At 42.3% G+C, this 10,517-nt stretch overlaps 1 protein-coding gene across 1 annotated transcript in view; it reads right to left on the bottom strand.

Annotated features, from left to right (window-relative positions):
• Positions 1 to 2,632: 2,632 nt before the first annotated feature.
• The window catches only part of SPTBN5 (spectrin beta, non-erythrocytic 5), a 98,602-nt gene continuing 90,717 nt past the window's right edge, over positions 2,633 to 10,517 (bottom strand). The window contains exons 61-67 of the mRNA XM_065635520.1: positions 9,391 to 10,011; positions 6,655 to 6,726; positions 5,062 to 5,148; positions 4,571 to 4,662; positions 4,270 to 4,355; positions 3,645 to 3,780; positions 2,633 to 2,890 (exon numbers count right to left, since the gene is read on the bottom strand). Coding sequence (XP_065491592.1) covers positions 2,716 to 2,890; positions 3,645 to 3,780; positions 4,270 to 4,355; positions 4,571 to 4,662; positions 5,062 to 5,148; positions 6,655 to 6,726; positions 9,391 to 10,011 — 1,269 coding nt within the window. The 3' untranslated portion in view covers positions 2,633 to 2,715. The remainder of the gene's footprint in view (positions 2,891 to 3,644; positions 3,781 to 4,269; positions 4,356 to 4,570; positions 4,663 to 5,061; positions 5,149 to 6,654; positions 6,727 to 9,390; positions 10,012 to 10,517) is intronic.

The raw sequence follows: 10,517 nt of genomic DNA, 5'->3' as shown, positions 1-10,517 counted from the left end.
TATTGCCCAAGTTTTCATTCTAATTTGTTCCAATTCTCTCCTCTGTCTGCCACTAGGGAGAAAAATGGAGGAGAAAACCTAATGATGGACACTATGGAAAAGGCTGCAGTATTCCATACTTTTTCCTTCTTCTTTTTTTTTTTTTTCCTCTTTCTCTCTTTCTCAGTACTCATAGGTAAACCCTAGTCCCAGGCCTATACGTGTAACAGCATGGTTAGGGGAGGATTTGGGAGATCCAACATTGGGGAAGCAGCAGATCAGGGTCTACTTAGAGAACCTAGATGTTCTGTAAAGTGCTGCAATAGCCAGCTGCATGACTCTTAGGCTGCTGCTCTATTACCTATGAAGCATTATGGTGTCTGGAGGTCTCTCAGGATGGGGTAGTCTAATGCACAGGCAAGAAAGGATCTGGTAAACTATGTACGAGGCCACTCAGCCTCACACAGCCACTGCTGAGATCATGCCGCAAGTCCTCCTGGACTTCACTTCAAGCACATGAAGGACAAGGCAGCAATCAGGAACATTCAGCACAGATTTAGTAAGGAGACATCAGGCTTGAACCATGTGATTGCCCTTCATGGTGAAATGACAGGGTATGTGGTCATGCGGAGAAAAGTAGATGTTATATACTTCAGCTTTAGTAAGGCTTGTCCTTTGTCTCTAAGAGCATTCTCATTTAGACACTGTGGAAATCTTCCTGGATAAACACTGTTAGATGGTTTGAACACTGGCTGAGCTGCCTTCTACAATGGCAAGATGTTGGTATCTGGAGTATCCTGGGCTAAATAACTGTGACTAATATTGTTCTGTGATTCCATCAGTGAGCTGTAGTGAGATCACATCCTCAGTACATTTGGGGACAATACCGAAAAATCAGGGAGTGGCTGACATGACAAATGGCATATCTTCAATCCAGAAGGACTTTGAGAAAACCAACAGGAATCTCATGATATTGAGCAAGAAAATGTGCAAAACGCAGCACCAGGTACAGAATATGCCCCTGAGTCAGCACAGACTGAGCAGCAGCTGCCCAAGTAGCAGCTCTGCTGAAAACATTTTGCAGGCACAGGGGATGTCACAGTCAGTATGAGTAGGCACGGCAAATAAAGTAAATTGCATAATGGGCTATGTCAGAGGTGTAACCCCCACTTCAGTCAGGAGTGAGGCGACATACGTGTAATATAGCAAGCAGTCTGGGGATGCCCAGTTCAAGGGGTAAGCAGAGAGACTGAAGTGGGTGTGACGGAAGACTACCAAGATGATCAGAGGTTTGAGGGCACACAGCCTATGAGAGGAGACTGGTGGAGTTGCACTTGCTTAGTCTGGAAAAAGAGAAGCACTTTCAACTGCTGAAGTCCAGGTACAAAGCTGACGAGTCCATGCTCTTCTTGATAACTGCATATGACCTAGCAGGGGACAACAGGCACAAGTCCTGGCTTGGAAGGTTCATACAAAACTTTAGGATAAAAATTCACCCAGAGTAGAGTTGCACTAGACAGTCACCCAGACAGACTGTGGAACTGCCATCCCCAGGGTTTTTTTGAGGATTGTCTAGGCAAAACCATACCTGATCTGGTGTTGATGATTCTTTGGCTTTGAGTAAGACACTGAATTACAGACTTCCAGAGGTCCCATCCCACCAACACTTCCGTGTTTAGCCCAAGGAGAGGTAACTTTTCAAAGCATTGTGTTATACTACTTGCTAAGAAGAACAGACTTCTACTGATGGAGTTACCTGTCTTTATGGCACTGCTATTGCTGCATCATTCTGGGGCTTTGCTGCATGCATATTTGAGATAAAGATGAGGTAATTTGTGTGCACTTTACACCCTGTTCAGCTATAGGAATTTAAGAAGAGTGAAAAAGGCTAGTAGTGTAATGATAACAAGATGAGACTTCATGCAGATAATGTACTATTGGGCATGTTTACTTCCTTTATCCAAGTTTTCCCAAAAGACTATTTGATGTGATTCCTACTCAAACCAGCTTCCCAATAGGCTGGTTAATCAACATAGTTTTTGGCCTTTCTGAGAGCAGTGGTCTGGGGACTAGACTTCCTGCTTGCTATCCTGCTTTTCCTCTCCTTTTACACTGAAAAACTGGTTGCTCATGGATTATTTTAGTTTCTGATATCACTAAAAATCAGTAACTCTGCATGACTTTTTTTGTGGTAACTTCATCCAGAAAGAATTGGCAAAGAGCTGGGGAATTGTTGGTTAATGTGTTGTAAAAATGAAAGACTGTGGAGGCTACAAAACAGTGCGGGAATTACATAACAAATGTTTCTTTTGAGACTTCTGCTTCTGTGGTGTACAGACTGCCCAGCCCTCTTAAACCTTATCCACTGATATCAGCAAAGCTACTTGCAGGTGGCTGCTCTTCACTCACAGCATCTCAAGCTTTGCTTGGTGCTCCTCATTGCTGTCTCACAGAGTCACTTCACTTGAGCTGTCTGGTTTACAGGTCCCTCTGCTCTTCCTTTAGTTACCTTGGAGTAGATACCACTTAGGTGACATGATGAATGACGGAGTCATTGTATACACAAAAGTATAACAGATACAGTCCTGTTTAATTTTTTTTAATGGCTTTACTAGATTTAATACATAATTAAAATAAGTTCCAAGGGTGGTGATTAACTTAAAACATATCAATACATTTCCACAGGGCTGGGTTAAGATACAATGGTGAAGGGTCTGATACTCATTCAGGCAAATGTCATTTTTCTCTTCCTGCTTCTAGTAGAGATGGCAGCAGTTTTGTTTTTTTACTGTTTTGTTCTAGGCTGAGGGTGGTGATGGAGGCTCGTGTCACTGCAGCTCCATCTTCCTTAAAATCTCTGGAAAATCCTGCAGACTCTCTCTCCGGTTTGATTTTGAAGGAAGGTGTTCTCCTGTCAGCAACATGCATCACCAGAAAATCAGGTACAGTCTAGAGGAGTTAAAGTCACTGTGCATATGTAAGAACTTGTTAGACATCTAGCTCAGCAGCAAAAATCCACCAGGCAGAGGGATTAGGATTTCACATCATAATCTGTAAAATTTTTGAGACTCCAAATGCAACAGAAATTGATTTATACTACAGGACAAATTTCCTAATTTGGCTGTGGCTGTGTCTTATGTGCCTGTGTTTGGATACTCAAAACAGCCTTTGAGGAATGTTGGAGTTCTTTAAACTATTTGACTAGTGCAACTTTCGACAATTGGCTTGGCTCCTTAAATTAGGAGACTGGGTTCATTTCAGACTCTGCTGGAGAGATTGCAGAGGAAAATCCAAGGCACCTATTGTAGACTCCTGATTCCCTCATCTGTTGGAACAAGTCTCTCTCCATTGAGCATGTAGATAAACCAGTCTTTAGATCAGATACTTTTTTCAGTAACTTTGGTGCCAACAACAGGAGATACAAGGATTTCTCTGGGTGTCCCAATTTTAAGTCATCAACCACAGACAGGATATGGCTGACTATAGTGAGTCCCATTTTTACAAACTGGCTGTGGCACATCATAAACAACGTAAATGTATTTTACTGGATTAATGACAGAAGAGCGCGACTTTTTGACTTCTGAGCAATCTCCCTTTGTAGGTGAGTGCTACCTAAGCAGAAACAGCAGTGACATCAGTTCTGCCTTGTGGCACAGAGTGCCTACCTCAGGAGTGAACCTTTGCTGGTGAGTCTTTCAGCAGAGTCTCTGTCTGGAAAGTCCCACTGTTTTGTCTGGGAGGTCTCTGTGTTCAGAGTGATAGGCTGCAGCATCACTGTGGAATGTGGTCTGTTACTGTGTCCTGCAGAGTCAACGAACACAAATAAAAGCCTTCTGAAGTAGTGTTAGAGGCAGAGTTTGCCATTTCTGGGTCTGCAACAATTTTCTCTGAACATAGTTATAATTGTGCTCTGTCTTCCTTTCCAGTAAGCCACTGCCTGGTGAAGTGTCCAGAAAGAGATCTAGATTCAGAACAAAAGCTGTTGCTCAAGATCCAAAGCAACTCCTTAATAAAAGGATTAATACAGCCCTGGCGCAAGGCCCCTCCCTGGGAATAACCTGATGCTGGCTGCAGTACAACTGTAAGGCTGCTTTGAAAGTCACCCTGGGCATTCTCCTGCCAGGTCATTACATCGCAAGGTGGCAGGTGACTTGTGAACTGCTGTTTGACAGGGGCCAAAAGGACAGCTCAAAATGCCCCAGACTAAGGAGACTTTCTCAGTCTCTTTTCTTTCTCTCACCATCACCTGCTAAAAAAACCAGTTCATTCTTGAAGGAAGTGAGAATGTACCTGTGTTGTTCTGTAGTGCCTGCAGCCAGTCCTCCATCAGTGTCTGAGAAGGTGCTGCAAAGAAATACTCTGCTCCATCTCTCAGCCTGAAAATAAGGATAGGAGAAGGTGAATTCTAGTTAGCCTCGCCTTATACCTGCTCTCCTTACGAGTAGGGCAAGCACTGTCAGACATTTTAGTTATGCCTAACAACATACAGTTATGCCTCCTAACAACATACAGTTTTAGGTGACTGTGGGCAAATATAACCATACAGGTAGCTGTGGAGGTTTTTATTAGTGCACTTCTCCATAAGACTTACCGCAACATGAAGGCATTCTCTTTCCTGCTGTAATTTACCAGCCTCTCACATTTGGCACCAGGAATGCTGAGGGACAGGAGCGCGGATATGTTCTGAAGAAATGAAATTATAACAAAATGTCTTGTGTGTCTTTTCTGCTAGTATTCAATTCCATACCAACCTGCCGACTACACACCCACACTATCTTTTTCTGCTAAATAACTAGGATCACTGAATAGGAAGAACCACAGAGGAACAATGGACTATTGCATTGTATCTTGAAGGCAATTCTTCAGTAAGATACTTCTTTTAAGGAATATGTTAGAAAATTTCTGAAAGCTCATTATTCTGTCTTATAGCTGGTATCAGTTGAACAATTGTTGAATTTTCACTGGCATTTGAAAGAGAACTGATTACCTCAACCCCAAAGCAAAACAAATTTAACTCTATTATATAATGCATTTTTAGGTAGGCAAACAGAGATTAATAGAAACATTCAAAAATCAAATTACCTTAGATGCTTCTTTTTCATCATGATAGAAATCAAGCTTTAATCCATCAAGTTTTACGTAGAAGGATTTCCAAGACCTTGAGGCTGGCTACATGAATAGAAATTGCAATAAAATCCCATTATTAGCTATATATTTCATTGAAGCAGTGAAATCTTTCATGTGCAACTTCCACAGGAAGCCAGGAGCTGCCCAGATTATGATCACAGAAGCTCTCTTAGTCATTATTATCTCCTGGAAAAAACAGAACCTGCTCTTGTTTTTAGTGTAGGTGATTCAGGAAGGGTCTCACTGTGAGTTGTGACTGAATATAACATTGTGCAAGGAAGCTCCACACTGTGTTGAGGTCAGCAACATTTTGGAGAGAAGGTGGGTAATCAAAGTTACATCTATTTTTGGCCACTAAAAGCTCCACTTTTTTTCCCCAGCTGGAATGCTGGCCCTTACTTGCTGGTCACAGTCTAGTTTTGTTAAGTGTGTGGTTTCAGTCTAATGTGGCTGCTGAATTCTTCTCCATTTCCTAAACTAACCCCACTGGAATGCTACTGAACATTGTGCAAAAGCAGCTGCTATTTCCTAGCCCAACTATGTACCAGAGAAAGGTTAGCCTAGTGTCATGAGACCCTGCTGGATGAAGGATCCTATTACTTGTGTTTCTTCTTATTTTGTTATGCCAGTGAATCAAGTTGATAATTTGGTCATTCAGAGGAAAGGAAGGAAAAAGTCCTGAGGAAGGTAAGTCACAGTTTTTCTTGTTTGGTAAGATGGAAGTTCAGTATCACAGGAGACTAAATTCAGTGTAGCCAGAAGAGAGGAAAACCTAAATTTCTCTTCCAGAAGATGGAGTCCATACCAGATTCAAATTTTTTTTAGACATCTTTCAAAAAAAAAGTTTCAGAGGAATTATTCTATGGGACAAACAATCCAAGACAACTCGTCTACATGCAACATCTCAGGAAACACTCAAATTTCTACAGATTGGTGGTGAATATTAGAAAATTTCCTGTCCTGTTATTATCATTAGCCTCCTGACCTGAAATGGTATTTTTTCCCAGGATGAGAATTTAGATTTCAGTTTCATTCAGTCCTGGATTAAATGAATCACTTCTTCGGAGATAAAGAGAAATTTTAATTCTCTTCTAGAACAGTTAGAAATTATAAGCATTGGGAGCATGGGAGTGAGGACTTCCTCTGCCCACAAAACATGACATGCTGATACAAGCTTGTATTTTTTTTTTTTTAAGTTTTTTTTTCCCAATTCAATTGATATCTTGAAACCTGTATTTATAATTAGAGGAACATAATTAACATGTTCATACAGCCTAGTTCTGGTTCATAAATCCACTAAATGTAGACATACTCTGTTCTGCATAATTCCCATGACAGGCAAAAATTCCATTGTCTCTTTCTCTTAAGGACTTGATCAGATACTGCCCAAGCCAGCAGACACCTCTTCATGTATTTTAATGGTAACTGAATTAAACCCACAGTCCTGAGCTCCTCTTCAGCAAGAGTTAATCCTGATAAATCAGACCAGATCTGGACTATAACTAAAGGAAAGACGAATTAACCCAGAGAGATGGCATTTGTTTCTACCTGTTGTCTTCCTGGAAGGAGCTGGTCTCTCTTTTCTAGGAATCCCTCCATGTGCTGGAGACTTGCAGAAACCTGAGATACACAAGAACATTGCTGTTAAACTTTAAAATGGCCCTTAAACATATGTCATAATTTCTGAAGCTCTTTCTAGATACATTCCACACCGAGAAACTGGTTTCTATTGTTTCTAGCCTTTACATTCACAGCACAGCTAAAAATCTTCTTAAGGTTGCAGTCACATCTCTGACATACTACGTAAATGAAGAGAATTCAAATTCAAACACAAAAAGGAAGCCTACAGAGGGTGGATGCAAGGACAGGTAGCCTGGGAGGAATACAGAGAAATTGTCTGAGGAGCCAGGGATCTGGTTAGGAAAGCTAGAGCCCTGATAGATTTAAATCAGGGACATCAAGGGCAAAAAGAAAAGCTTCCCTAAGTACGTTGGTGATAAAAGGAAGACTAAGAAAAATGTGAGCTCTCTCCCGAACGAAATGAGAGACGTGGTTACCCAGGATATGGAGAATGCCGAGGTACTCAATGACTTCTTTGCCTCAGTCTTCACCGGCAAGTGCTCCAGCCACGTCACCCAAGTCACAGAAAGCAAAGGCACAGACTGGGAGAATGAAGAACCACCCACTGTACCAGAACAGCAGGTTTGAGACCATCTAAGGAACCTGAAGGCGCACAAGTTCATGGGACCTGATGAGATGCATCTGTGGGTCCTGAGGAAACTGGCAGATGAAGTTGCTAATCCACTATCCATCATATTTGAGAAGCTATGGCAGTTTGGTGAAGTTCCCACTGACTGGAAAGGGGGTAACATAAACCCCAGTTTTCAAAAGGGAAAAAAGGGGACTTCTAAAAAGGGAAAAAAGAACCAGGGGACTACAGGCCAGTCAGCCTCACCTCTGTGCCCAGAAAGCTAATGGAGCAGATCCTCTTAGAAACTATGCTAAGGCACATGGAAAATAAGGAAGCTATTTGTGACAGCCAACGTGGCTTCTCTAAGGGAAAATCATGGCCTTCTATGATGGTGTTACAGTGTTGGTGGATAAGGAAAGAGCAATTGATACCATCTACCTGGACTTATGCAAAGCATTTGACACTATCCTGCATGACATCCATGTTTCTAAATTGGAGACACATGGTCTGATGCATGGACCACTCCGTGGATAAGGAATTGTTGGCTGGATGGTCACACTCAAAGAGTTGTGTTCAACGGCTTGATGTCCAGGTGGAGACCACTGACAAGTGGTGTTCCTCAGGGCTCGGTATTGGGACTGGCACTGTTTAATGTCTTTGTTGGTGACAAGGACAGTGGGACTGAGCGCACCCTCAGCAATTTTGCCCTGCACATGGGTCAGGACAATCCCAGGCCCAAACATAGGCTGGACAGAGAATGAATTGAGAGCATCCCTGAGGAGGATGACTTTGCGGTGTTGGTTGATGAGAAGCTCAACATGACCTGGCAATGTGCAATTGCAGCCCAGAAAGCTAACCACATCCTGGGCTGCATCAAAAGAAGCATGACCAACAGGTTGAGAGAGGTGATTCTCTCCCTCCACTTGGCTTTGGTGAGACACTACCTGGAGTACTGTGTTCAGCTCTGGGGCCCCCAGCACAAGAAGGGCATGGACTTTTTGGAATGAGTCCAGAGAGGGACCACGAAGATGATCAGAGGGCTGGAACACCTCTCCTGTGAAGACAAGCTGAGAGAGTTGGGGTTGTTCAGCCTGGAGGAGAGGTGGCTCCAGGGAGACCTTATAGGAGCCTTCAAGTGCCTAAAGGGGACCTACAAGAAAGCTGGAGAAGGACTTTTTACATGGGTATGCAGTGAATAGGACAAGAGGTAATGGCTTTAAACTGAAAGGGGGTACATTTAGAGTAGATATAAGGAAAAAATTCTTCACTATGAGGGTAGTGAGGCACTAGAACAGGTTGCCCAGAGAAGTTGTGGATGCCCCATCCCTAGAATACTGGATTTTGCTCTATAATGATATATTAATTAATCGACATTATTTTTATATTATTAAATACAATTTACAACTTAAATTTCTAAAGTTATTCATACCACCCCTGCAATAATACTGAGTTACACCAATGTATGCTGGTGTACTGGCACACTTGGGTATGTGACAAACACATTCCTCTCAAAGTACAAGAGGGGAAGGGAACAATTTTTACCTGTCCGTGAGTTAACAGTGCATCTCCTGCCAGGATGAGCAAACAGGAGTTGCTGGTCCTAGTCTTGCACTAGGTCAGCTCTTTGGCAAGGGTGCCACCAAGTCCTGCCCCTCTCTGACTTCTAAACTCAGTGGACACTAAGCACCACCACCTCATATAGAGGGTAGGGGTAAATCAGCAGTCTTGCCTCTTTGTAAGACAGCATCTCCTGGCCCTTGTTAAGTGCCCTGCTGAGTATCCAGCAGCACGAATAACCTCTAGTTTGGGAAAGAAAACCAGAAACCAATACAGTTGTCAAGACCTAGGCTATAAAAGTGAGCAAATTAAAAATGCTTTTAAGCTATATCCAGCTGCTTAAGTCAACAATATTTTTGGAAAGTGTATCAACTGCACATAAAATGCTCCTTGCTGTTCGCATCCATGAGTGTATCCAATGAAATGCCCACTGTATACTGCTGTTTGTGAATTTCATACAGAACTTTATTTCCTTACTTTAACTAGCACAGGATAGCAGTTTCACAAGGAGAGAGCCAGGAATCCCTGGGACTTACCGAAGATGTACTCTCTAATCTCTCCTGAGAGGAATTAGACAGCAGTAAGTTTGGTGATTTATCTAGTGACTTTTGACGAGGCTCAGGTGGAGTTGCCATCAGTTTTGTCTCCAGGTTGGAGAAAGTGGAAACTCTAGCACTTTTTTCCTGAGGTGACAAAAGGCCTGTGGCATACGATTCTGACAAACTGCTGCTGCGTTGCTGGCTTGTGGGAGTAGGAGATAAAGGAGAGCTTAAAGAACTGCGACTTTCCATAGATGTAGTGTGTGGACCCACGGTCCTTGGTGTAGGTGGAGTGATAATCTCACTGAGCCTTCTCTCAGCTTTCGTTTCTGTTTTGTTGCTGCTCAGCACTTCTGGGACTCCTCCAGCAATGAATTGTTGAAATGTTGATGGAGACTTTTCAATGGGGGAGAAAATAGTTTCAAGTGGGAACCTCAAGGATAAGCTGGGTAAGGGTACAGATGGCAGTGGCGTTGTGCTCTTTATCTCTGTCACTTTTGGCGGTGTATTCCTTTTGTCAGATGTTTTTCTTTTCAGAGAAGGAACCCGTACAACTTTGCCTTTATCCTTCTGCTCACTCTCTTCTGTGTCCACTTGTTTCAGAAGATTCATCTCCCTCTGTAGGACACAAGTATTATTTTTTTTTTAAATTACCTTCATTGCATTAATGGATACTTATCTAAGATTTTTTTTTTTTTAAACAGGAATAGTTTTTCAAATACACTCTTCTCCTGGCATTGAACTTTAAGGCCTGTGCCTCCATTGGTATTCTTAGAGTTGGAACTGATTTTAATCGCTATGTGCTGAGTATTATTTTGTTGCCCAAACCATGAATACTGATGGCAGTTAATCTCAAATACAGTGAATCCTGCCTTTGGTAAGTTCTCTAGAGGCTGAGTCTTTAATACCTCTGGAGAAATTATGCTTCTCTTCTGTGGTACTGCTTCTTTAAGTTTGCTGTAGGAACAGTAGATATCCAGGGGCATTCTCATGCAAAATTTCAGAGCAGCGAACCTTCATCCCTTCATTTAGCCAATTTGCAAATCACTGATCAAAAGGCAGACTCAGATAAACTAATTTTTAGCCTAATGCCAAACATAGAAGCTATGTTTTGCTGCTTATTT

The sequence above is a fragment of the Caloenas nicobarica genome, chromosome 5 (genome assembly GCF_036013445.1).
Source record: "Caloenas nicobarica isolate bCalNic1 chromosome 5, bCalNic1.hap1, whole genome shotgun sequence".
Classification (NCBI taxonomy): Eukaryota; Metazoa; Chordata; class Aves; order Columbiformes; family Columbidae; genus Caloenas; species Caloenas nicobarica.
This window is presented reverse-complemented; position numbering and strand designations above follow the sequence as displayed.